The sequence below is a fragment of the Ranitomeya variabilis genome, chromosome 2 (genome assembly GCF_051348905.1).
Source record: "Ranitomeya variabilis isolate aRanVar5 chromosome 2, aRanVar5.hap1, whole genome shotgun sequence".
In the NCBI taxonomy this organism is placed as follows: Eukaryota; Metazoa; Chordata; class Amphibia; order Anura; family Dendrobatidae; genus Ranitomeya; species Ranitomeya variabilis.
Window position 1 is genome coordinate 245,730,986 of NC_135233.1, and position 26,779 is coordinate 245,757,764.

General features: G+C 42.5%; 1 protein-coding gene across 2 annotated transcripts; it reads left to right on the forward strand.

The window, feature by feature from the left end:
* Positions 1-649: 649 nt before the first annotated feature.
* On the forward strand, positions 650-25,634 carry LOC143805280 (uncharacterized). Of its 2 annotated transcripts, none has more exons than XM_077284406.1 (6): positions 650-836; positions 2,892-2,930; positions 3,229-3,282; positions 4,623-4,722; positions 4,804-4,922; positions 24,957-25,634. In XM_077284406.1, exons 1-6 carry the CDS (start codon positions 746-748, stop codon positions 25,544-25,546), a joined length of 993 nt encoding a protein of 330 aa, XP_077140521.1. In that variant the 5' UTR covers positions 650-745; the 3' UTR covers positions 25,547-25,634. The 2 variants fall into 2 exon arrangements, with proteins under 2 accessions (XP_077140521.1, XP_077140520.1); XM_077284405.1 differs by having other exon boundaries at positions 653-836; positions 24,954-25,634.
* Positions 25,635-26,779: the final 1,145 nt, after the last annotated feature.

Below are 26,779 nucleotides of genomic sequence, written 5' to 3' on the forward strand. Positions count from 1 at the left end.
AAAACGCTACATGTAACGTTTTTTGCTCACGACGGTCCGCTTTTTCCGACCGCGCATGCGCGACCGGAACTCCGCCCCCACCTCCCCGCACTTCCCCGCACCTCACAATGGGGCAGCGGATGCGCTGGAAAAATGCATCCGCTGCCCCCGTTGTGTGGCGGGGACAACGCTAGCGTCGGGGACCTCGGCCCGACGCACGGCGACGGGCCGAGCCCGACGCTAGTGTGAAAGAAGCCTTAATTCTTCCGCAAAAGACATTGTGGATAATTGTAGCTTCCAGCTTTGTGGGAACAGTTTGGGGAAGACCCTTTTCTGTCCCCATGACTGTGCCCAGCGCACAAGGACCATACAGGCATGGAGGGGAGTTTAGTGGAAGAACATGAGCGGCCGCACAGAGCCAGGACCTCAGCCCCATCCAAGAGCAGAGATTGTGAAAGAAATCCTTCCCAGAAGAGCGGGAGCCGCTATATCTGCAGAGGGGCGACTCCATATTATGTCTATGGATATAGGAGGGGAGGTGAGAAAAGCTCCTGGAGGTGGGATGTGGGGGGCACATACTTTTATCTATATAGTGTATCCTGGACTATAAGTAACACTTCATCTTTTTTGTGGGTTGCTCGGAAGCAGGTGACATCACAGGTACAGTATGACATCACATCCCCTTGATGATGCTAGCATTCTACTCCGCACATTTCTGCTTCCTGCTCACAATGATAGGTTATGGAGGAGAAATGTACCAATCCGGATGAAAATGAGCCTCATCTGTGCCGAGATTGCCGTCGTCCTCGTGATTTTTACAGTCTGGATGCCAATAACTGCAAATAATATAACAACAGGTTAAACTGTCACATTATAAACTTGGCGCATCATTTGCTGTTCGTGATCCACAGATTTGAATAATTTCTGACAAACATAGAGTAATCTGTTACACCATGGCTGGCCGCGTCCTTCCCATTTACCAAATTATTACGTGGGGTAAAAAGTCAGACATTTTTGCGCACAAAGTGTGTATTGGAAATAGCTATTTTGTGACGTTATAAACACATAAATGCCAATCATAGTATTCCCACTGCGCCATAGTGAAGGTCCGATCTGGGTGCCATGGTAACAACCCATTGCAAAGCCATTTAGATGCCATGGCGGCTGTTCATCACGCCATCTAAGGGTTTTCGTTTCTATGATGATGGCTACCACCCATTACTGACGGGTGACTGCTGCGACAAACAGCCGGCACCCGCCGTGTATGAAGTGGCGTCAGATCGTGAGCCTTCTCCATAAACCCCTCCTGCTGGTGGATAAGGGGCTTCCTCAGCTCATGGACCCCATAGCAGCTTAGTGTCCTGCCAACCATTGGTGGGCCACAGCCCGTATTTTATTTAAACTGTCCAGGAATTTTGGAAACATTGGTAATTTAGTGATGTCCAGAACATAAACATCATACATAAATGTTTTTTTTGGGTGGGAGTGGGACTAAAGCGTACCCAAATTGCCCACGTCAAGGCTGGTAACCATGTAAATGGGGCCTAAAGCCCTTCTTAAATTCCCATTGTGAACCCATAAAACTAAAGAGGTTAGCATTTGTAGGAGAACATGGACAATTACCAAAATTTCAGCCCCCAATGTTAAAGTGAATAGTCTCTACGTATGGGGGAGACTTACAAAATTTGCTTAAAGGAAAGACCATAGTGGTTACCCATAGCAACCAATCACAACCCAGCTTTCATTTTTGAAGAGTAGTAGAGAACATAAAAGCTGAGCCGTGATTGGTTGCTATGGGCAACAAATACACTCTTTCCTCTTGGCAATCTTTAGAAAATTTTTATAACTTGCTCAGTAGACTATCTTAACCCCTTCCTGACATCCGCCATACATGTCGTGTATGGAACAGGCTCAGGAGCGGAGGCTGCATCATAAAAGGCTGGTGCCCGCTGCGTTATGCTGCCGGCCACCTGCCTCGCTGCTGTTTTACCACTTACGTGCCATTGTCGATATCTGACAACTGCATTTAGTAGCGTTTACCCATTGAGCCTTTGGTTTAGGTGACCGTCACTCCCAACCTGGTTCCCCGACGCCATTTTTATATTCCTATGAAGTCATGCCTTTGACTGGGCTTCACAGGAAATCGATAATGTCACAATATTCTGACAGTGTGAATATTATTACAGTATATAGTATAAATGATCAAACCATTGTAGGCTCAAAAAATAAAAAATAAAAAAGGAAAAGGTCATTAAAAAATAGTAAAAAAGAAAAAAAGTCTGATTTACCCTCTCTTCCCAATACAAAAATAATGTAAAAAAAAAAATTGCTTTTGCCACATTCATAAAATATAAAGGTAATAAAATACAAAAGAAAAACAAATACGCCACAATTTTTTTTTTTTTTTTTCAGAAAAATTGATCAAAGCCTTTTTTGTCTTCCAAAATGTTATCAATTAAAATGACAGCTGGCCATGCAAATAACAAGCCCTCACAAATAATATATATTTTTTTTAGTTCTGATTTATCTTTTAACCGCTACAATAAAAGTTTGGTACCGCTGTAATCACACAGACCTGTAGAAACACGTTACCAGGTCATCTTCACCCCACAATAAACGCTGTAAATACAAAATCTAAAAAAAAAAAAAAAACAGTGGCAGAATAGTTTTTTTATCGGTTCACTTCACTTTGAATTTTTTTCCTGTTTATCATGACATTACATAGTAAAGTGAATGGCGTCCTTCATAACTACAAGTCATCTTGCAAAATAACAAGTCGATGTAGATGGCAAAATATAGAAAAAAAAAAGTCTCGACAGAAGGGAAAGAAAGAACGAAAACACAAAAAATAAAAATTGACTTCCGCTTCTTACAAAGATATCACCAATATTATAATCTATTTTTATTTCCAGATACAAAGAGGGAAAATCAATCCGCCATACAAGTAAATGGTGAGTGCATCCTGGTCATGAAATATACCGTTCAGCAAAGTGATCGCGTTCAAGTCATGTGTTACTACTGACCTTTTCTTAAAGGAATTTACATGGCTGCTTTCTTCAAAACATCGGCAAACGTATTTATGGGCTGATTATGGTATTGCACTTAAAAGCTGAAGAGCTGCAATTCCACAAACAACCCCTAGAGATGGATGGCGCCGTTTCTAGTATAAAAATGAAAGAAAAAAAACAGCTATGTTTTTGTAATCCTGCACAATCCCTTTAATTAACTAATACTTATATATTTTCAAAGGGTCTACAGCAACTTCCCATTATCACAAACTGATCAAGCGATGCTGGAATAAAGGTATAATTTTTTTTGTCTGCAATTTCCATCTTTTTACAGTGCCATAAATTCAATGATTTATTATGTCATTGCATCCAATATGGCCGACTATTGTTGAAACTTCCTCGCCCAGCTTACAACAGAAAGGGAAGTTCTAGACCAGGGCAGCACATGGCAAGTTGAGGCAAGTGCTAGGGCCACTGCGCCTGGGGAGCTATGTCTGCCCAAGTCTCAGTTTGCAGCATCCGACATACTGTACATGTTTGGGGGATATGTGCTCTGCATTTGTATCCTGATGGCTGTCGGCTGTGTTATACAGCCGCCTCCTGAGTCTAATTTCTGGGATTGCAGCAAGTTCTGATCACCGCAGTTTAAACTTAAGATGTTGGAAATGATGGGAAGGTGATTGTGGAGTGCAGATGGCACTGAAGACACCTATGTCGGCCATGTTTGTACACCCATGTCTTCCTAGCTTGTGTCTGGGCTTTATAGTAGATTGGTGGATTTTACAATACAATGCAATATTACAACAATAAAGTACAAGTGATCACCGGTTCAATTCCTCAATGAGGACCAATAAAAATGTAAAAAGAAAAATACTGAAAAGTTCATTTATAGCCGTTTTTTCCATAAAACAGATAAAATCTAAAGAAAACAAATAGTTTAGTATATTTGGCATCTCTGACTGAGTGCATAAGTTTATATGGGCTTTTAATTTTAATATTAGTTTTTATGGTCTTTACAAGGGGGCGTGGTTCACAGGGTAATAATGCAGAGCAGCCTAAAGACACGCCCCTGAGGACCATGTAAAACACTTTTTTTCTAAAGACTACAAAAGGTCATATGGTAGATTTACAGAAAAAGAATCAACGATATACTCAGGGGAACATAAGAAACAAAAAGTGGTCACTTTTGACCTTGTGACAGGTCCTCTTTGAAAAAAAGCAAAACAAAACAAAGAAAGAGGTAAGACACTGATATAACAATTATGATGCTGGTGACCAGGAGTGTCCACCACACCCAATGCACATTTCACCAAGCTTGGGGTTAGTCTGATTTTTGTATATATCCCTGAGGGGACATGTAGAATTCATGAAAGGCCACATGCACACATTGAGTATTTGGTAAGTTTTTTACCCCAGTATTTGTAAGCCAAAACCAGGAGAGGAACAGTCAGAGGAAAAGTATAATAGAAACATATGCACCACTTCTGTATTATCACCCACTCCTGGTTTTGGCTTACAAATACTGAGGTAAAAAACTCACCAAATACTGAATGTGTGTATGTGGCCAAAGACGGTTTCCCAGGTCATGGCTTCTGTTTCTTCTCTTACCCCAATTACACGGTTTTTCCCTTGCAGTGATCCCCGGACGTCCCACCTTGGCCCGAGTGGTTGTGGCAGGAACGTTCTTCATATTGGCAGCTGTGATTGCTGGACTGTGTCTTTTCTTTTATATCTAGTAAGTTCTTCTCAGCGCAGTGTCTGATGACATTAGCCATCACGTTTTATGAAGGGTCATCTCACCACTTTTACAATCCAGTTTCAGACACAAAGACGAATATGCCGACTTCGAAGAAGGTCTGTTGTCACGAAGACGATGTTTTAAGCCACACTTAGAAGATGTGGAGGCTGGTTTATCAAGATACATGACAACTCTAGGTAATACTAGGACAACATGGTTCTCAAAACGGTTGTGTGAAATTAGAAAAACAATTCCATATAGAACTGGGTGATTAAGCAAATTAATTTGATTCAATTTTATTTTGCACAATTCTACTTTTGCTATACAAAATATAGAAGAGGAACAGTAAGGCTTGTGGGCTCGGGATTGTCATAGGAATGATGATTCTTCTGTCTGTAAAGGGAGAAGGGGACGTGGTGGGACACTGGTCACCCCCAAATCAGTCCAGTAAAAGCAGCTTGATTTTCATTTAAAATAAATCAAGCTGAACCCAATGAACTGACAGTGATGAAAGATGAAGAGCCACAGCAGATACAACAATCAGGAGGCCATTGCCCATGAGGAATTAGATTCCTCTGGAACGCTGCCAGAAGCTGGAGTCTTGCTATGTGCAATTGCTTCTCACTAAATTAGAATATCATCAAAAAAGTTAATTTATTTCAGTCCTTCAATACAAGAAGTGAAACTCAGATATTATATAGAGTCATTACAGAGTGATCTCTTTCAAGTGTTTATTTCTGTTAATGTTGATGATTATGGCTTACAGGCAATGAAAACCCAAATGTCATTATCTCAGTAAATTAAAATAACAAAAAAAAAACACCTGCAAAGACTTCATAAGCTTTTAAAAAGGTCCCTTAGTCTGTTTCAGTAGGCTCCACAATCATGGGGAAGACTGCTGACTTGACAGATGTTCAGAAGGCAGTCACTGACACACTCCACAAGGAGGGTAAGCCACAAAAGCTCATTGCTAAAGAAGCTGGCTGCTCACAGAGTGCTGTATCCAAGCATATTAATGGAAAGTTGAGTTTAAGAAAAAGTGTGGTAGAAAAAGGTGCACAAGCAACCGGCATAACCAGAGCCTTGAAAGGATTGTTAAGAAAAGGCCATTCAAAAACGTGGGGGAGATTGACAAAGAGTGGACTGCTGCTGGAGTCATTGCTTCAAGAGCCACCACACACAGACGTATCCAGGACATGGGCTACAAGTGTCGCATTCCTTGTGTCAAGTCACTCATGACCAATAGACAATGCCAGAAGCGTCTTACCTGGGCCAAGGAGAAAAAGAACTGGATTGTTGCTCAGTGGTCCAAGGTGTTGTTTTCAGATGAAAGTAAATTTTGCATTTCATTTGGAAATCAAGGTCCCAGAGTCTGGAGGAAGAGTGGAGAGGCCACAATCCAAGCTGCTGCAGGTCAAGTGTGAAGTTTCCACAATCAGTGATGGTTTGGGGAGCCATGTCATCTGCTGGTGTAGGTCCACTGTGTTTTATCAAGACCAAAGTCAGCACAGGAGATTTTAGAGCACTTCATGCTTCCCTCTGCCGACAAGCTTTTTGGAGATGGAAATTTCATTCTCCAGCAGAACTTGGCACCTGTCCACACTGCCAAAAGTACCAATACCTGGTTTACAAACAACAGTATCACTGTGCTTGATTGGCAGCAAACTCGCCTGACCTTAACCCCATAGAGAATCTATGGAGTATTGTCAAGAGGAAGATGAGAGACATCAGACCCAACAATGCAGACGAGCTGAAGGCTGCTATCAAAGCAACCTGGGCTTCCATAACACCTCAGCAGTACCACAGGCTGATCACCTCCATGCCACGCCGCATTGATGCAGTAAGGCTATGTGCCAACGTTGAGGATTCGTGTGTGGATTTTTCCGTGCAGATTTTGAAAAATCCGCAGGTAAAATGCACTGTGTTTTTTGTGCGGATTTCACCTGCGTATTAACACCTGCGGATTCATATTGAGCAGCAGATGTAAAACGCTGCGGAATCTGCACAAAGAATTGACATGCTGCAGAAAATAAACCGCAGCGTTTCTGAGTGGTATTTTCAGCAGCATGTGCACAGCGGATTTTGTTTTTCATAGGTTTACATGGTACTGTACACCGCATGGAAAACTGCTGCGAATCCGCAGGCAAATCGGTAACGTGTGCACATACCCTTATTGATTGAAAAGAAGCCCCGACCAAGTATTAAGTGCAAAAATCAGAAGAAAAAAACAGATTGCCGCACCATCAGCTGGTAAATACACCTGCACACAATCGAATGTCTCTCTGTATAGCGTGTATGCCAATTGGAGATATCGGGTGCTCACACTGGAAGCAAATCCAACTAATATGACGAGGTTTGTAGAAAGAGAGTGGGCACTCACCATCTGCTATTTTTCAGTCTTTATTATGACAACATGTAAAAAGCAGGAACAGCAGGGAGAAACGTGATTCCACAAGACGACGGCCGTTTCGCGCTGCCGCGCTTCCATGGGTCTTGATGCAAACTGTGAGTGGGTGGACTCCATTTAGCGGTTTCCACCATCAGGTTACCACCCCTTCACCTGCATCATCACATAAACCTACTAATCAATTAAAACCTAATAGTTTAAAAACAAATTAAAACATAACTTCTGAATATGCAAAACTAGAGCACAGTGTCATGGAGCTAACACCACATTACAAAAAATCATATCACAGGTAAATTGACATTTCTAGTCTTTCATTTAACCCCAAAGGTCCTGTAGCATTAACCCTGATGATCCACCTCCCTTCCTTCCTTAGGAGAATCTTATTATGATCCCCTCCTCCATCAGGTAAATTTACTCTTTCTAATCCGGCAAACGGCAATGTTGACGCATCACCTCCATGGTGTGAACGCATATGTGATATTAATCGGGGGACTCCCTTGCCAGTATTGATGGAATTGAAATGTTCTCTAAACCTCACGAACAGTGGTCTGATAGTTTTCCCAATATAATAGAAACCACAAGGACAGAATAGGGCATATACTGTATGAGTGGTCCTGCATGATATAAAGTCTCTCACCCTATGAGTAACGGAGACCAATTTTATTATTTTATCAATCACATGGTACCTGCAATAATTGCAGTGACCGCATCTGTAGTTACCTTGAGGTGTCCCCTCTTGGAGCGAATAGTACCGATATTATTGTGTACTAAAACATCTTTTAGATTTCTCCCCCGACAACACGCAAACAGGGGACCCCTACTGGTCGGTTCTGTTAAATCTGGGTCTCTTTCCAATATGTGCCAGTTTTTCCTGACCGCTGCTCTGATTAAAGGATCTAGAGGTCCAAAAGTAAAGCTAAAGGTAAATCTCTTCTGCGTTTTTTTCTTTTACCCTTTCTGCTCTCTGAGGAGTTTGAACTGCCGTTCTATCAACCCTAGCCAGGGCTTTGTCCAATATCGACCGAGGATAGCCTCTAGCTCTGAATCTATCGTACAACTCACATGACTGTTGCTTACACTTATCCTGATTGCTATTCACTCGTTTAACCCTTAGAAATTGACTAAAGGGGAGGGAATTCTTCATATAATATGGATGTGCACTCCCAAAATGTAATAGGGAGTTGGTGGCTGTGCTCTTCCGAAAAATCTCTGTATGTAACCTCCCCTCCTCAGCGCTTACCTTGACATCCAAAAATTCTAAATTTTACTCCCCGAATACTGAAGTGAATTTCATGTTCATCGTATTGACCCGTCACAAATAATCAACAAACAACTTGAAAGAATTTCGGTCCCCATCCCAGATTATGAATACATCCTACACAAATCTGAGGTATAGCTTTATATGTTTTAGGAAGGGGTTATTTTCTGAATACACATACCAGTTTTCAAAAAACGCCAGGAATAAATTAGCTAATGTACATGCGACCGGTGTCCCCATAGCGGTACCCTCAGTTTGAAGGTACCACCTGGAGTCAAACCGGAAAGCATTGTGTGCTAATACAAAATACAAGCCATGGCTAATAAACCTCACTGTGTTGTCATCCGTATCTGTGTGAGACAGAATTTCTTTCACTGCATCTACTGCCAACTGTTGTGGTATTAAGTGCATTTACTGAGCATACATTTCAGTAGGCCAACATTTCAGATTTTAAAATAATTTTTTCAATCTGGTGTTATAAAGTATTCAAATTTACTGAGATAATGACTTTTGGGTTGTCATTGGCTGTAAGCCATAATCATCAACATTAACAGAAATAAGCACTTGAAATAGATCACTCTGTTTGCAATGATTCTATATATCAGTTTAACTTTTTTGTATTGAAGAACTGAAATAATTTAACTTTTTTATGATATTCTAATTTATTGAGAAGCACTTGTAACATGTCTGCAGCAGGTCATAACAGCCAGTGGGTCTTTGCTATGTAGTAAAGGGATGAATAATCTTGAAACTGGAGTAGTCAGTAAAAGTGGAATTTTATACTGAATTTTAGAGAAACCACTTGTTCTATTAATTGTTTTGAGCTAATTACATTGTATTATTGGTTGTTAGTTGGAGAGATACCTCTCCTGATTCCTCCACTATATAAAAAGACACATCTGCATGTTTTTGTCAATATCTATGAAATCAGGTAAACCTTTCCCGTTTTAGGCCAATTAGGATTACCATAATTATTAATATTTGCCAAATGCCAGAATAATGAGAGAATGTTTTAAGACATTTTCATTACTTACTGCAAAGTCAGAAGTTTCCATACATTTCATTAGTATTTGGTACCATTGCCCTTAAACTGAATGACTTGGGTCAAACATTTGGGATTTCCTTCCACAAGCGTCTCACAATAGTTGGTCGGAATTTGGGTCAATTCCGCCTTACAAAACTGGAGTACCTGATCCAGGTGTGTTGGTCGTCTTGCTCACACCGGCCTTTTCAGCTTTGCCCATACATTTTTAATAGGATTGAGATCAGGACTTTGTGATGGCAGCTCCAAAACATTGACTTTGTCATCCTGAAGCCATTTTGGCAGTATGCTTTGGGTCACTGTCCATTTGGAAGACCCATTTCCACCCAAGCTTTAACTTCCTGGCTGATTTCTTGAGATGTTGCTTCAGTATTACCACATAATCTTCTCTTCTCATGATGCCATCTATTTTGTGAAGTGCATCAGTCCCTCCTGCAGCAAAACAACCCCACAACATAATGCGGCCACCTCCATGTTTCACAGTTGGGATGGTATTCTTAGGCTGCAATTGCTTGTGCCTTCCTGTCTGCAGAAAACCCCCTCTATCTATATCCTATACTCTATGCCTTTTGTACTCCCCCTTTTTTTCTTGCACTTAGCTAGATATTTTGTTTAAGATAGGGTGTACTAGGGCCTCTAGGGGCAGCCACTGTGGAGTTGGGGGCGCCAACTCTCGTTTCTATTCTAGGGTGCCAACCCCCACTGGCCAGGTAGGGGCTTTATAGAGTATTTAATAGGGTCAGTTAGGAATGCTTACGTCCCCAATCATCTGTTATTCCTATGTAACTGTTATTCCCATATACTTTGTGACCAGAATATTGAGTTTACTTTTGGGATGTAAACATGAAATTAAAAGTCATTTTCTCAGCATGCTGTTAGCATACAATGATTGACCATCTGTTTATTGGTCCATTGCCCGTCTCATGGAATTGAAATATGATCACCAGTTACTATCCTATATTTAGTGACCAGAATATTGCATAAATTGAATGGAGTAAAGGATGAAATGAAAAGTTGTTAGCTTACAATGTTTATTTGCTTGCCTATTTGGTTTATCACCTACCCTTTGGGATTAAAATATGATCACTGATCATTTTTCTATACCTAGTGATCAGAATATGGAACAAACTGAATGGATTGAAAGATAAATTAAAAAGTCATGATTCTAGCGGGCTGTTTTAACATGCAATGTCTATTTACCTGTATATCTTATACCTCATGAAATAGAATGTGATATGTACATGGGGGGTCAGATTATGTTCTTAGTACTTATAATGTTCGTTTTTCTGCCTGAAATCATAACCACCAATACCTCATTAAACCCCCGACTCACCGATTGTACTGGCTGGAACGGTGCCCTCGGGACCTCAGGAGCCCGGTGATCTCCGTGGACGGCAGTTTTGGAGCCCTGGGACGTCGGACACTGAGGCGGCTTGGATGGGCGGCAGAATCCCTGAGCTGCGGCGGCCATCTTTGAGCGCGCTCCGACGAACAGGACACAGCGCCGGCGTTTGCCGAAGCCGGGTGTCTTCCCCTGAGACACGGCAGATGCCTACACTGCAGCGGGGGAGCGCTGTGGAACACAGGAATACAGGTGCTGGGGTCTGGAGCGGTCGGCGGTGCCTGGGGAGGCAGCGGCCATCATTGTAGCGCGCACTCCAGCAGTAAGGAGAGCGGCGCTTTACAGTATAACTGCAGTGCAGCTCAGGAGGTGAGCTAGTAGCCTGAGATAGTAGAGAGGTGGTGCGGTGTGTGCCCTGGAAGATTGGGCCCTGCACCCCCTTACCAGACAAACTCCTGCCGGCGCCATAACTCTGGAGGGATTAACCCCCTCCCTGCTGCTCTGCCTGAGGGGGCTGTGAGGCTGCTCTAAGGCGCAGTGCCTGGGTGAATCCTCAGTTGCTGCTTTTATAAACCTCTGACATTCTTTTTGCCTGGCCAGTAACCTTTCTGGGATCTACTCCAGTGTTTTACTCTGCCGGGTCTGTTGTTGGGGAGTAGACCAGCCATAACTACAAGTGTGGTCTTTTTGTGGGGTCCTTCTGTTGATCGCCATGCATCATTCCAAAGGAGTGGGGGCTGCTGACAAATTAAAGAAATATGCCAGAGAGGATGCCCCTGATAATGTACGCACTCTCAGAAATAATCCCACGCAGAACCAACGTAAAAATCGTCTTTCTGACAGTAATGAGGAGGGAGAACAAGACGAACTGACTCTTAAACAAGCGTCTGAGCAATTGATGCAGGCTATATCCCTCACTAGATCTTCTCTTACTGAAAAAATAGAGGACGTACATACTGAAGTGGGTCATTTGCGACATGATATGCAAGCTATGAGAGGGCGTATCTCGGAGGTTGAAACAAGAGTGTCTCATATAGAGGACACCATTACCCCTATGGAAGCTAAGCTGTCAAAGGCCGCCGGCTCTGTGAATGCCTGGAAACAAAAAGCAGATGACCTGGAAAACAGATTGCGCCGCAATAACATTTGAATTATCGGCCTGCCAGAGCGCTCGGAGGGTCAGCAACCTGAGCAATTTCTGGAGGACTGGCTTAAAACCTCCCTGGGAGATGGATTCTCCTCAACATTTTCTGTGGAGAGGGCCCATAGGGTTCCAACGAGACCTCTTCCCCCCGGAACTCCACCCCGGCCTTTTTTGGCGCGTCTCCTCAATTGTAGAGACAGGGATGCGATTCTTCGCTTGGCACGGCAGAAGGGCCCTATTAAGTTCAATAATGCTACTATATCAATTTTCCCGGATTTCTCCATGGAGCTCCAAAAACAGCGGGTTCGATTTATGGAAGTTAAGAAGCAGCTCAGAGATAAAAACATCATTTATTCCATGCTTTACCCAGCTCGGCTCCGCATTGTCCATGAAGGCTCTTCTTTGTTCTTTACAGATCCGGCGGAGGTAGCCGAATGGTTACGGTCATACAAGGTGTCTAGTGTGCCGGACTCCTAAGTTGTTCTCCTTGTCTAATGGCAACACAAATTGGAGCTCTCCGTATAGGTGCTGAGCTTATCAACAATACCGGACGCTGGTTCCAGTGAGGGTATCCCCTTTTCTATCTGACTGTAGGAGTGTAGGATTATACTCCTCCACTGTTCAAGCTCTGTTCTGTTTGGGTTTTTACACCAGTTTTGATTGTTTGATATGTTCGTTATTCGCCATTGGTAATTTTGTGCTCTGCGTGATGTCCCTGATCCCTGCTCAGGTTATGGTGTATATTATTCCTTTTCTTAAGTGTGGATATGGGGTCTGAGATTATATGCATGACGTGGAATATACGGGGTATTGGGACTCCCCGAAAGAAAAGCAAGGTATTTTCGCAGATTAAACGTTATCACCCCCATGTTGTAGCACTTGTAGAGACACATCTGACCAGAGACACAGCTAAATGTACACAAAAGCCGTGGGTGCAGTGGTCCCTTCACGCATTCCATACCAGCTATTCAAGAGGGGTCTCTGCTGATACACAGGAATGTTAGATGGGAGGCCAGGGAGGCACGACGGGATCCCAAGGGTCGCTTTGTTTTTGTGCACGCCTTTATTAACACGCGGGAATACGTGATACTATGTGTCTATAACCCCCCCCGGCCAATATATCGGTTCTCCGCATGGCAATGGGTTTCTCCCCAAATTATCCTGCTGCTAGTGTTATTTGTATAGGAGATTTTAACTTAGTCATGGATAATTCCATGGATAGATTGAGACTAGACGACGTGATATCTGGGGGGCCTCCTCCTCAATCCCCGTCCCAATTGGCACTGTTTATGGGTGGTAGCGGATGGCTGGACCTGTGGAGAACACGTCACCCTGAGATAAGGGAATACACTTGCCACTCATCAACTAGGCGGTCTCTATCTCGTATAGACTACATATTTGGATCTAGTGGCCTGGCATTATGGGTGGATAGTGTTGAGCATGGCAATAGGGGGATATCGGACCACAGTCCAGTTATTCTTAAACTTAAATACGGTCAATCAAATAATAATATACCCTGGAAATTGAATTCCTTCTGGTTGAAATTAATAGACTCTAGTGATAGAACGGTGGATCAGCTGAACTGCTTTATCTCTACCCATCCAGACCCTCCGAATCTTAGTTTGTTTTGGGATACTCTAAAAGCATACCTAAGGGGATGTCTGTCCTCCACAATTTCTTATATCAAAAGGATGACGGCAGGGGAAGATGATGAGATGGAGCAACGGCTGAGGGACTCGGAGGCTGCTTGTGTAACTAATCAAACCAGTGGCAACAGGGTAGAATGGCTTACTTCCCAGAGGTTATATACTCAACATATAGACACTAAATCAAAACGCAAATTATTCTTTACCCGTCAATCCTATTTCGAATTGGGGAATCAGGCCAGTACACTTCTAGCTTTTTTTAGTACGCCAACATAACACCTCTAATACAATACTACAGATCCGGGCACTTGATGGTTCATTGGTATCTTCTACTGAGGGAATTCTCTGGTGTTTTCATGATTACTATAAATCATTATACAAGTCTGGTAGTGGTCTTGGTGTCCCTGAATGTTTAGACTATTTATCGGACATAGCATTCCCCTGTCCAACCCAGCAAGCCTTTATGGAGGCTGAGTTTACTTTGGAGGAAGTAGAGCAGATATGGCCACTGGGACTGACGGGTTTCCTGTTGAGCTATATAGAAAATATCCAGATCACCTGGCACCACTTTTATTGAAGGTGCTCCGGGGTATATGGGAGGGAGAATCCATGCCTGAAACATTTTACGATGCAAATATTATTGTACTCAAGAAGGAGGGGAAGGACCCTTTGGAATGTGGATCGTATCGCCCCATATCACTGGTGAACGTAGACTATAAAATTTTCACCAAAATTTTGGCTACTAGGCTAAACGCGATCATGCTAGACCTTATACACCCAGACCAAACCGGCTTTATGCCTGGGAAAACTACTTCCATCAATATCAGGCGGGTCCAATCAGTGATTCAATATAGTTCTCTAGAGTCGGATAATAATTGGGCACTAGCATCGCTAGACACGGTCAAGGCGTTCGACTCTCTCGAGTGGCCTTTCCTCTCTGCATGTCTACAGAAATACGGTTTTGGGGATAAATTTATTAGAGGGATAGACACACTATATAGAAATCCCAAGGCGCGTATAATTGTGAATAACTCCATCTCTGATTCTTTTGCCTTGCATAGGGGAACCCGTCAGGGATGTCCTCTGTCCCCGGCTCTCTTTGCCCTTGCGATAGAGGCCTTGGCAATACACATAAGGTCCTATATGGATATTAAGGGAATAAATATTGCGGACCGTGTGGATACCATCGGTCTCTATGCCGATGACATGATAATATTTATGGATAAAATAGAAGAAACATTACCACAAGTAATAGCGACCATAGATAAATTTAGTAAATTCTCCGGTCTTTATATAAATTGGGATAAGTCTGCCCTGATGCCTCTATCTCATACTCCGATGCCCTGTCTCATAACTCTCTTGTCACTACCTATAGTCTCTAATTTCAAATATCTAGGTATCCATATGTCTCAATATAGTCGGCTGGACCTTCAGCTTAACATTTATCCAATACTGGATTTGGTCAAATCTAAATTTATAACCTGGAGCAAACTCCCTCTCTCTGTTGCAGGTCGCATTAATCTAATTGAAATGATATTGCTTCCCAAACCTAATTACTGCTTTCAACATAGTGCTGTGCCAATACCCAAGTCTTTCTTTGCGAATTTAAACTCCTTAATTACATCCTTTATATGGGGGAAGACCAAGCCCAAACTTAAGTTATCTGCTCTACAGAGACCAAAAAAGGGGGGTGGGGCGGCCCTGCCAGACTTTTATTTGTACTACCTTGCCGGGCAAGCTAAGGCGATAAACAAATGGATGCCCAATAACTCCCTACCTAATTCTGAGAGTCATTTATTTCATTCTGCCCGGATTGATTGTCCATTGGGATTCTTGGAGATGGAGAAAGTTAGTGCTCATCATCTGCTGCCTTTACTCCGACTGGCGAGATTAATATGTAGACAAATTAAAAGAGTTATTAAATTTGTAGATATAATAGCCGAAATGCCATTGTGGAATAATAGTTGTTTCCCAGAGCTACTGAATCACCCATCTACTGATTTTTGGACCTTGTGTGGTGTTCTCTCGGTAGGCGACGTACATGACCAGGGGTTTTTTGTATCCTTCGAACAACTACAGAATACTTACAACATCCCGAGATCTCAATTCTTCCGTTATTTACAGCTAAGGTCAGCTTTCCAATCGCATACGAAATGTGGGTACAGGTCGAGCGATCTCATCTTTACCTTTGATAGGCATCCTCAACTCACAGGTCCTCAAGGACTCATTTCCTCTTTATATACATATTTATTATCCGTGGGAGTTAGGTCTACCATCAATTCTATCAAAGGGAAGTGGGAGAGACTTCTTCCCGATGTACTGGGAGAGGAATGGGAAGATATTCTGGAATCTCCAACTAAAGTTTCTCCTTCAGTTAATAATAGGATGACCCAGTTATATATTATATACCAGACTTATTTAACCCCCGACACGACTCTTCAAAATGGGTTGCCTTCACTCGTCAGATTGCTTACGGTGTCATACACCTGATGCAGATTTTATTCATATGATTTGGAGGTGCCTGGTAGTTCTTCATTACTTGAAAGAGGTGACGATATTACTAACATCTTTATTGTCGATCCCTGTCCCACTTGAGCCATTGACCTGCTTATTCGGGGTGTGGGATACGGAGACCTGGGATCACTATACTGGGATCTTTCTTCAAGAGACGCTCTTTCTGGCATAGAAGGTGCTGGCGTTAAGGTGGATGGGTGGTTCTCCCCCATCTCTTAGAGCTTGGATCGATTTTGTGAATTCGATTATCCCATATGAAAGAACACCGTACCAAAATAGAGGATGTCCAGGTAAATTCGAAAAGATTTGGGGTAGATGGAATTCCTCTTATCATACTCTATAGTCTACACTGACTAGATACTTACACAGGAGGGTGGGCTTGTGGTTTTGGGGGCATCACTTAGAGAGCAGGATTTAAGTATGATTTTCCTTTTGGCGACTTACTATTGATGGTTAATGTAGTTAAAGTTGTACAATAGGTATTTATAAGGTACTAGTGATTTAACATGCACATATTATTACACCTGTAAACTTTGGATATGATGATACTCTGCAATTATTTGTATTCTATGGTATATAGTCCATGAGCCGGGCCAGATATCGGTACCACCCGGAGTGACTAATTTTCTTTGGTATTTTTAGGTAGATGCATGTCTGTAGTTTATTTTTTGATATGATAGCCCTTACATATACGTAGCTTATTAACCCCTTCAGCCCTAGGCCTATTTGTACCCAAGTGCCTAAGCCAATCTGACCTGTGCCACTTCATGGGCTAATAACTTTGGAACGCTTTCACCTATCCAAGCCATTCTGAGATTGTTTTCTCGTGACATATTGTACTTCACGTCAGTGCTAAATGGGAGTCAATATATTTTACCTTTCTATATAAAAAAATGCTAAATATTCGGAAATTTTGGAAAAATCGGCAATTTTTTAACTTTGAAATTCTCTGCTTTTTACAAAAATACTGATACCCCCCATAATAGTTATTAATTTACACTCCCCACATGTTTACTTCATATTGGCATCATTTTGAAAATGAAACCTTATTGTTTTACGACGTAATAGGGCTTATAGTTTTATGCGCAATTTTTCACATTTACAGCAAAACCCACTTTTCAAAGGACCAAGTCACTTCTGAAGTCACTTTAAGGGGCTTACATAACAGAAACCACCCATAAATTACCCCATTTTGCAAACTACACCCCTCAAGCTGTTCAAAACTCATTTTTAAAAACTGTTAACCCTTTAGGTGTTCCACAGGAATTTTAGCAGAATGAAGGCGAAATTTCAAAATTTCATTTTTTTTCCAGATATTACATTGTAATCCAATTTTACCTGCAACCTAGCAAGGGTTAACGGCAAACCCAAACTTGGTTACCCTAATTCTGCAGTTTATAGAAACACCCCACATGTACTCGTAAACTAAAGTATGGGCACACAGCACAGCTCAACACGGAAGGAGCGCTATGTGGTTTTTGGGTGGCGGATTCACTGGAAGAAATCTAGGGGGCCATGTCACATTTGAAGGCTGCCTGAGGTACCCCCACAGTGGAAACACCAAAAAGTGACCCTATTTTGGAAACTACACCCCCAAGGAATCTTTTAGGGGGTATAGTGACCACTTTGACCCAACCAGTGTTTCACAGTAGTTGGAAACACTTGGTTGAGAAAATGGAAAAAGTGCATTTTTTACATGAAGGTGTCATTTTAGGCTCATTTTTTTATTTTTAAGAGGTGTACCAGCAAAAAATGCACCCCACTATTTGTTCACCAATCTCTCCCGAACACAACAACACCCGATATGTTGTCGTACACTGCAGTATTGGGGAACGGCAGGCCTCGGAAGGGAAGGAGCGCCAAATGACTTTTGGAGTGCAAATTTTACTGGAAGAAATCTAGGGGGCTATGTCACATTTGAAGACACCCTGAGGTGCCCCAACACACGCACACACACTGACACATACACGTACACACTGACACATACATGGTCGAGACCATGCTGGCCCTGGTTCGAGCTTCAAGAGAAGGCAACTGGATGCTTCACCTAGGAGCAATCCGACAGATGATACCATGGTGTTTTGCCTATGACAAGGTCAACTATGCCCGATACCTAACCTATTACTATGCCACAATGTCTCGGCTGCCCATAGAACACCCAGAGGTCCATGAATACTTCATGCAAGGTGGCTTTTCGGTCCAGATCGGTAGCAAGAATCCTTTTGGACGAATTCCTGTGGACCAGACCATTGAAGAGACAATCAACAAAGACACCCAGACACCAGGGGGCACAAAAGGCTTCAGCCTCAAAGTTGGAGCTGTTTCCAGGTTCTACCTGACATCAGAGTACCGCAGTATGTACTTGAGGCAGCTGAGGGCCCTGGTAGGCCAACAATATACTGACTTCAGCCATTCAGACCTACAGGTGTCTAGGATTAGAAGAGATGAAGCCGATGTCCAATCTTTCGTTCAACTGCTGGAGACAGGTTGGGTGAACCCCTTCAACAAAGAGCATAATGGTGAACTTATCAGTTTGTCAACAGCGACTGTAGCACCACCAGATGTAGCCAAAGACCTTCAAGGGGCATACAGTATAGGAGAGGATGCATATCAAACATTCAAGGATGAGCGTTTGGGTACCGATAAGCCAACTACATTGTTTCATGACAAGATGACGAAGAACAAACTTAAAACGTTCTCTAACATCCAAATGAAGACACGCAGACAAGGTCTTGGCAAGGAGGTAATTTTGAAGGCTGACAGAAACCTATTTGGCCAGATGATACTTGTAGCTGAGAACAGAAAGCTACAAATGAGTGATGTCTTGACTCATCCCCTGGGTCCATTGCCATGGGCACTTGCCAATGGTGATGGGTCTATCCGCAAGACCAACAAGGCTGCCCTCGCAAGGGAGTTGGAGAGGAATGCTCGTCCTGCAGAAGTGATCCCCGAGCCCTCTGCAACCATCATTGATGGGATGAGCCTGGTTCAGAAACTGAAGGGAAACAATGCAACATTTGGCCAGCTAGCAGGCACAGCAATGAGTCGCGCTATCCATGAGGGTGCTAAGAGCAAGCGCATTGATATTGTCTTTGACGTCTACAAGGAGACATCCATCAAAGATACAGAAAGAGTCAACAGATATGAAGGCACAGGGATCCATTTCAAGAACATTCAACATGGGCACAACATCCAGCAGTGGAAAAAGCTTCTAAGTAGTTCCTCCAACAAGGCAAGTCTCATAAAGTTTCTGGTAGAAGAATGGAAGGCGAAACACCACAGGGAGAAGCTTGAGGAGAAGGAGCTGTATGTCACATGTGAGCAGCTCTGCTTTAAGATCACCAAAGAACAGTGGGAAGAGGCTGCTGACCTTAAGTCAAATCAAGAAGAAGCAGACACACGCCTCCTTCTCCATGCTCTTCATGCAGCAGAATCTGGTTACAAGTCGGTCATCATCACTTCGGAGGATACTGATGTCATGGTCCTGTGTCTGGGCATGTGCCACAAAATCCCATCCCACCTGTTCCAGAAATGCGGTACACAGAACCGGACAAGATTCCTGGATATCACCACTCTGAGCCGAACATTGGGAGGCAGCGTATGTGATTCATTGATTGGTATGCATGCATTTACAGGCTGTGACACCGTCAGTGCATTCGCTGGCCGTGGGAAGATGACGACACTCAAGCAGTTGAAGATGAACAAGACATACCAGGATGCCTTTCAGGAAGTTGGTCGTTCATGGGAAGTGTCTACCGAACTTTTTGAGAAGTTACAGGAAATCACCTGCCACATGTACCTGCCAACTACCCAAACAACTGAGGTAAACAGGCTCCGTTATCAGCTGTTCTGTGCCAGACGTGGAGTGGTAGAGTCAAGTCAACTCCCTCCTTGCCAGGACTGCCTTTTCATGCATGCACTGCGTGCAAACTACCAGGCTGCGATCTGGAGGAGAAGTCTGCAGAGCCAGCCATGGGTTGCAAACCCAACAGACTGCGGTTGGATGATAGATAACGACGGAAAGCTTGTTGTCAAGTGGATGCAAGGGGCACCAGCACCAGAAGCTATTATACAGCTACTGTCCTGCAAGTGTGTGCGGTCATGTGAACTTCCTCAGTGTACTTGCCTCAGCAATGGCCTGAAGTGCACAGACATGTGCAGATTACAGACATGCCAGAACAAGGGTACTGAAGACGAGCCAGTAGAACAACAGTCAGATTCAGAGTCCGATGTTGAAGATATTATGGAGTAACATATATATATATATATATATATATATATATATATATATATATATATATATATATATATATATGCACATGACATGTTCAGTGTGTATTTACATAACTTGGATTAAATTTTGTTACAAATACTACATCTAGTCACTCCGGGTGGTACCGATATCGTCATATTTGGTTCTTGGCTCATGCTAAAATTCCTGTGGAACACCTAAAGGGTTAACAGTTTTTAAAAATGAGTTTTGAACAGCTTGAGGGGTGTAGTTTGCAAAATGGGGTAATTTATGGGTGGTTTCTGTTATGTAAGCCCCTTAAAGTGACTTCAGAAGTGACTTGGTCCTTTGAAAAGTGGGTTTTGCTGTAAATGTGAAAAATTGCGCATAAAACTATAAGCCCTATTACGTCGTAAAACAATAAGGTTTCATTTTCAAAATGATGCCAATATGAAGTAAACATGTGGGGAGTGTAAATTAATAACTATTATGGGGGGTATCAGTATTTTTGTAAAAAGCAGAGAATTTCAAAGTTAAAAAATTGCCGATTTTTCCAAAATTTCCGAATATTTAGCATTTTTTTATATAGAAAGGTAAAATATATTGACTCCCATTTAGCACTGACGTGAAGTACAATATGTCACGAGAAAACAATCTCAGAATGGCTTGGATAGGTGAAAGCGTTCCAAAGTTATTAGCCCATGAAGTGGCACAGGTCAGATTGGCTTAGGCACTTGGGTACAAATAGGCCTAGGGCTGAAGGGGTTAATAAGCTACGTATATGTAAGGGCTATCATATCAAAAAATAAACTACAGACATGCATCTACCTAAAAATACCAAAGAGAATTAGTCACTCCGCTTGGTACCGATATCGTCAAATTTGGTTCTTGGCTCATGGACTAATAATTGATAATGATAAATGCAAATGTGTGCAATGTTTGTTTTATTCTGGAATTAATAAACGAATTTTAAAAAAAACAAAAACGTTACCTGTTACCTATAGGGGATGTTTTTTTTGCGGCACCTTTTGGGCATCTTATTTATACATGCTCCTTTTTATCCAGCACAATTTCATGTATTCCTTCCTGACCGGAAGTGACGTTGATTTTTCACTCCGGCCGGAAGTGATTTCTGCTGTTCATCGTGCGCTTCACTCCGGTCTCTTTTGGATGTGAAGATAGTTAGGAATCGCGTGACATGCTGTCTCCCCAAAGCCAGAAGCTCTATTTAGCGCTCCACAGGACGCACCGGATGTGAATTTCACATGGCGCCCGATTTAAAGCTATCCATCCACATGCGGTAAGTCCGCTCCTTCACTTCGGTGTGTGATGGATATCACACACCTTGTCTTCACTTTGTAACAAACGGCTTCTCCCCTGATTACCAAGCCTAGAGAAATGCGTCGGGAGATATATTTGTGAGGGATGATTTGAACATGGTCAGGTATGAATCCAAATAACGGGGTACTGTACGGATGTTTGGAGGCCTCCCCCTATGAATATGGATATCTTTGGACCGACCCACCCCCTTTTGTGAAGGATGGAACTACGTTTGGGTGAGATTGTTCCTTTTATATACGTAGGCAATAAGTTTCAAATTGATTGTTTGCCTTTTTCTGCCAAATGCTGAATATGTTATGTGCAGATTGTGAGGCAACTGCTAATAGTGTATTGTTTTTTGGTGGTGTATATATTTTTGAAAAAGGTTCCCCCTTTTTTTCCCACCATGCTACGTGGATTTGCAGCGCTCTGGGTGAGTGTCTGATAGTATGTGAATTGTGTGTGGTTATAATTTGGTATTTGTGTTGGTGTAATAAGGGTCTTCAGGACATTTTTATGGTTCATATTAAAAGCTATGTTTTAAACTTGTTTTACCTTGCTGTATACACTGTTCTTAGGCTTCCAAGCTTCTCCATTTTTCCTCCAAACGTGACGATCGTCATATATCCAAGCCCTTGCCTCCTTCTGCCGCCTCAAACTCAAAAACATTTCCCGGATCCGCGCATTCCTTGACCGCGACACCGCAAAAACATTAGTGCATGCCCTTATCTCCCGCCTCGACTACTGCAACCTCCTACTCTCTGAACTCACCTCTAGCACTCTGGCTCCACTCCAATCCATCCTACACTCTGCTGCCCGACTAATCTACCTGTCTCCCCGCTATTCTCCAGCCTCTCCCCTATGCCAAGCCCTTCACTGGCTTCCTATCGCCCAGAGACTCCAGTTCAAAACCCTCACAATGACCTACAAAGCCATCCACAACCTATCTCCTCCATACATCTGTGACATGATCTCCCGGTACCTACCAACACGCAACCTCCGATCCTCTCAAGACCTCCTTCTCTACTCCCCTCTCATCTCTTCTTCCCACAACCGCATCCAAGACTTCTCCCGTGCTTCCCCCATACTCTGGAACTCTCTACCCCAGCACATCAGACTCTCGCCTACCATAGAAGCCTTCAAAAAGAACCCGAAGACTCACCTCTTCCGACAAGCCTACAGCCTGCAGTGATCCTGAACCTACTAAACCGCCGCACAACCAGCTCTACCCTCTGCTAGTGTATCATCACCCGTCCCCTGCAGACTGTGAGCCCTCGCGGGCAGGGTCCTCCCTCCTTATGTACCCGTATGCCTTGTTTTTTGCTCATGTTTAATGTATTTGTCTATATTTGCCCCGTATTTCACATGTAAAGCGCCGTGGAATAAATGGCACTATAAAAATGTATAATAATAATAATTATGCCCAAAAAGTTTCATTTTAGTTTCATCAGACCATAGGACATACCTCCAAAAATTAAGGTCTTTGTTCCTGTGTGCATTTGCAAACATTAATCTGGCTTTTTATGTTTCTTTTGGAGTAATGGTTTCTTCCTGGCAGAGTGGCCTTTCAGTCCATGTTGATACAGTACTCATTTCACTGTGGATATTGACACAATCTTACCAGCTTCCGCCATCATCTTCACAAGGTCTTTTGCTTTTGTCCTTGGGTTGATATGCACATGTCGGACCAAAGCAGGTTCATCTCTGGGACACAGAACCCATCTCCTTCCTGAGCGGATGATGGCTGGACATTCCCATCTTGCTTGTACTTGCGTATAATTGTTTGCACAGATGAACTAGGCACCTTCAAATTGTACCCAAGGATGAGCCAGACTTCAGCAAGTGCACAATTCTCTTTCTGATATCTTGGCTGATTTCTTGAGACTTTCCCATGATGCTACACAAAGCAGTGTGTTTCAGGTGTGCATTAAAATACATCAAAAAATGTCTCTAATTAACTCAGATGTTGCCAAAAAATCTCAGAAGCTTCCGAACACAAGATATCATCATATGGGCAGTACAGAATTGTTTAAAGGCATAGTAATCTTAGTGTATGTAAACTTTTGACTTTGCAGTAAGGCTAAGGTCACACTGCGTTATGGCAGTCCGACGGACTGCATTACACCGCGGCATAACGAAGTCCGTTAACGCTGCCATTAAGCCTTATTATCGGGAGCATCGCCAACGCATGCCATAATCGGTATGCACTAGTGATGTGCCGTCATTCAGTGACGGAGCCTCGGATACAGGCTGCAGCGTCTGAGGCTCCGTCACCGCTAGCACAGATGAATCATCTGTGCTAGCGGTATAGCATAACGCGACGGCTGCTTTAACGCAGTATGAACCTGGCCTAAATAATAAAAATTGCTTAAAACATTCTCTCATTAGTCTGGCATTTGACTAAAAATAATTATAGTAATCCTAGTTGACCTAAAATGGAAAAGGTTTATTCTGATTTCATGTCAGATATTGAGAAAAACATGCAGCTGTGTTTTATTATATAGTATATGTAAACATCTGGTTTCAACTGTACATATCAGTGCATGCGTGATTCTTGTTCGCTGGACTTTTTCAATTGAAGCAATCTCCTTCGCTAGGCCAAATCATATCTTTCATGGGCGCAGTAAGGGTCTTATGTTTTATTCATTTTATTTTATGTAACAGTATTGTTTTGTCCCATTATTTAAAAAAAAAATATATAAAAGATTTTACAAACACTGCCTATAATTTTGGATTAAATATAAATTTTAATAATTCTGTTCCTTTTGTTCTGTAACCCGCTTACCAAAGCCATACGCTACCAGAACTAGGCCTCCAGTCATCCTGTAAAACATGACTGATGGTGGCAGCGAGTAGTCGTGGAGTTCATAGTGACCGTAACAGGTGTAAATACATATATTTCATAAGTCGGAGGTATATATACCATATGGTCAATGTTAGCTTCCCAATAACCCGCCTCATTAGTGGAAACAGCCTGCGGCCTCCTCTGTTGATCACCGGTCAATCGCATAATTGTCCTGGCGATAGGGGGCAGCATAGAGCTGTTTGCTCCAAAGAGAACAGCGGGTGGATCTGCGTGACCTCCCAGGCTGCGATCCTTGTCAGTCACGTACATCGCTCAGCTATCTTCATCCATCACAAAGGCTGTAATGGAGCAGCAACCAAATTCAAACAGGTCACACAGGACCCCAATCTCCCGTAATCAGTGGATCCCCAGTTATTAGACACTTATCTTAAGTTGTAATTATGGACCAACCCTTTAAAAGAAAGGTGGGGGTTCTGCTTTACATATACCTGTAAAACTAACCACTGTACTTTGTATAGCAGTTCCTTTCATGAGAAGAGTACAACCGAGAATATTTTGGAGAACCAAAAAAGAGGATGAGGATGGTGATGACCGTGAGGATGATGATGGGTATACTCAAAGTGAAAAGTCATTTCAAAGCCTGTCCAACATGTTGGGTAGGAAGATGAAATCAAAAATGAGAGATGATGATGAAAACGATAGGCAAGTCGGTGATAGAGACCTAAGAAAGCCGGGCAAAGATCAGAATATGAAGAAAGTTAAGGAAAAACCGAAAACAACAGAACAGGAGAGAAGTTCCGACATGTCAGTTCCATTAAAAAAGAAAGATAAAGGAGACCTCAAGAAGAAAGATGGCAAGACTTTGAAAAAAGACAATAAATCTGCACAAAAGACCGAGAAACTTCAGAAGACAACTGAAGGGACATCCAAAAGAGAGGATAAAAATGTGAAAAAGTCAAAAGCGTATACGCAAGCAAAACCGGCACAAAAAGAAAGGAAGAAGAAAATTCTAAAGGAAGTAAAGACGGTCAAGAGTTCCAAACTGAAGAAAGAGAAGATCACAAAGCCGAAGAAAACTAAAACGCCCACAGTTCGCAAGAAGAAAAGATGAGGCTTCCTCTGCTTTTATTAATTTCTGTTTTCTTTGGTAACCATTTCAATAAAAGTGGCTCTGGTCCATAACAACCTAAGAAAGGTTACATCATTTTACTCTGTGCATGTTTATGGAGAGGTCATAGTTATTTCTGTGGGGCAGCTAGAATATACAATCACTTCCAGATTATGGCAGCAGCGCTTGACTCATTCACAAAGACAATGCTAGCCAAGTACTGTGCAGGGGAACTACAACATAGCAGGTAGCCAGCCACAGCAGAAGCCACACGCTGAACGGAACCGAGCATCTAAGTTTTTGTAATCGTTAACACCCTCTTCTTAATTGGAGTCCAAACAAGGGGGTCTCTCCTCTACTGGTGTAGTACACTGTAGTTTACCAAATAGATATCAATGTGGAGATGGTAAGATACATAATATCAGTGGAGCCCATCCAGGCTCATTACAAAACCACAGATATCTGGTACCGGACAGGAGGCACGGATTTCTACACATGAAGCAATGCTTTTGTAGGCAAACATGTCTAGAATATGGTGTGCGATGGAAGAAGCAGAACGTCAAGCTCCATGAAAAAAGAGAAAAGACGATTGCTCCAATTTAGCAGTCTCAGTAATTACTAGAATGGAGAGGATGTATGGAGGCTCAGGATTTCTGTGCACACAGTTGTGTCTATAGGACGCCCTCCATACAGCAACTCCAGTGGAGCTGTCTCAGTATGGAGTACAATGGAGATGATGTATGGACTCTCATGATTTTGATACAGAAGTTTTCCATACAGCAATTCCATCCTGGCTGGCTTAGTACAGGAATAACTAGAAGAGAGTTGCTTTGCTGCATTGAAGTTCATTATTTTCATAAACACAGTAGAGGTTGATAAAGCCATCCCCAGATTAAAGTACCCTAAAGAGATGCAAAAAAAAAAAAAAAAGTATAACAAAAAAATGCAAAATCACTCCCATAAGAAAACAAGTGTTTTCGGTCGCTCTTGCCTTCAAAAAAGCAATAAAGAAAAACAATTTAAACACTATGTAACTCAAATGTGTCATTTTCTGAGACCAGTAGCTTTTGCATTTTCTCGCCAATGGAGTTGTGGTTTTCTTTTGCATGGTGAGCTAATATGTTTATTGCCATAGTACAGTCCCCCACACACAGTGTGAAGCCCCCTAAGCCCCTGCACACGCACAGTATGATGTCCCAACACAAACATTACACTTGCCTAGCACAACAGATCAAT

Coding starts and splice junctions, on each gene's coding strand:
- LOC143805280 (XM_077284405.1), top strand. CDS start 746: ATGAAAATGAGCCTCATCTGTGCCGAGATTGCCGTCGTCCTCGTGATT. Junction 837..2,891: donor TGCAAATAATATAACAACAG/GTTAAACTGTCA, acceptor TTTTATTTCCAG/ATACAAAGAGGGAAAATCAA. Junction 3,283..4,622: donor CAAGCGATGCTGGAATAAAG/GTATAATTTTTT, acceptor TTTCCCTTGCAG/TGATCCCCGGACGTCCCACC.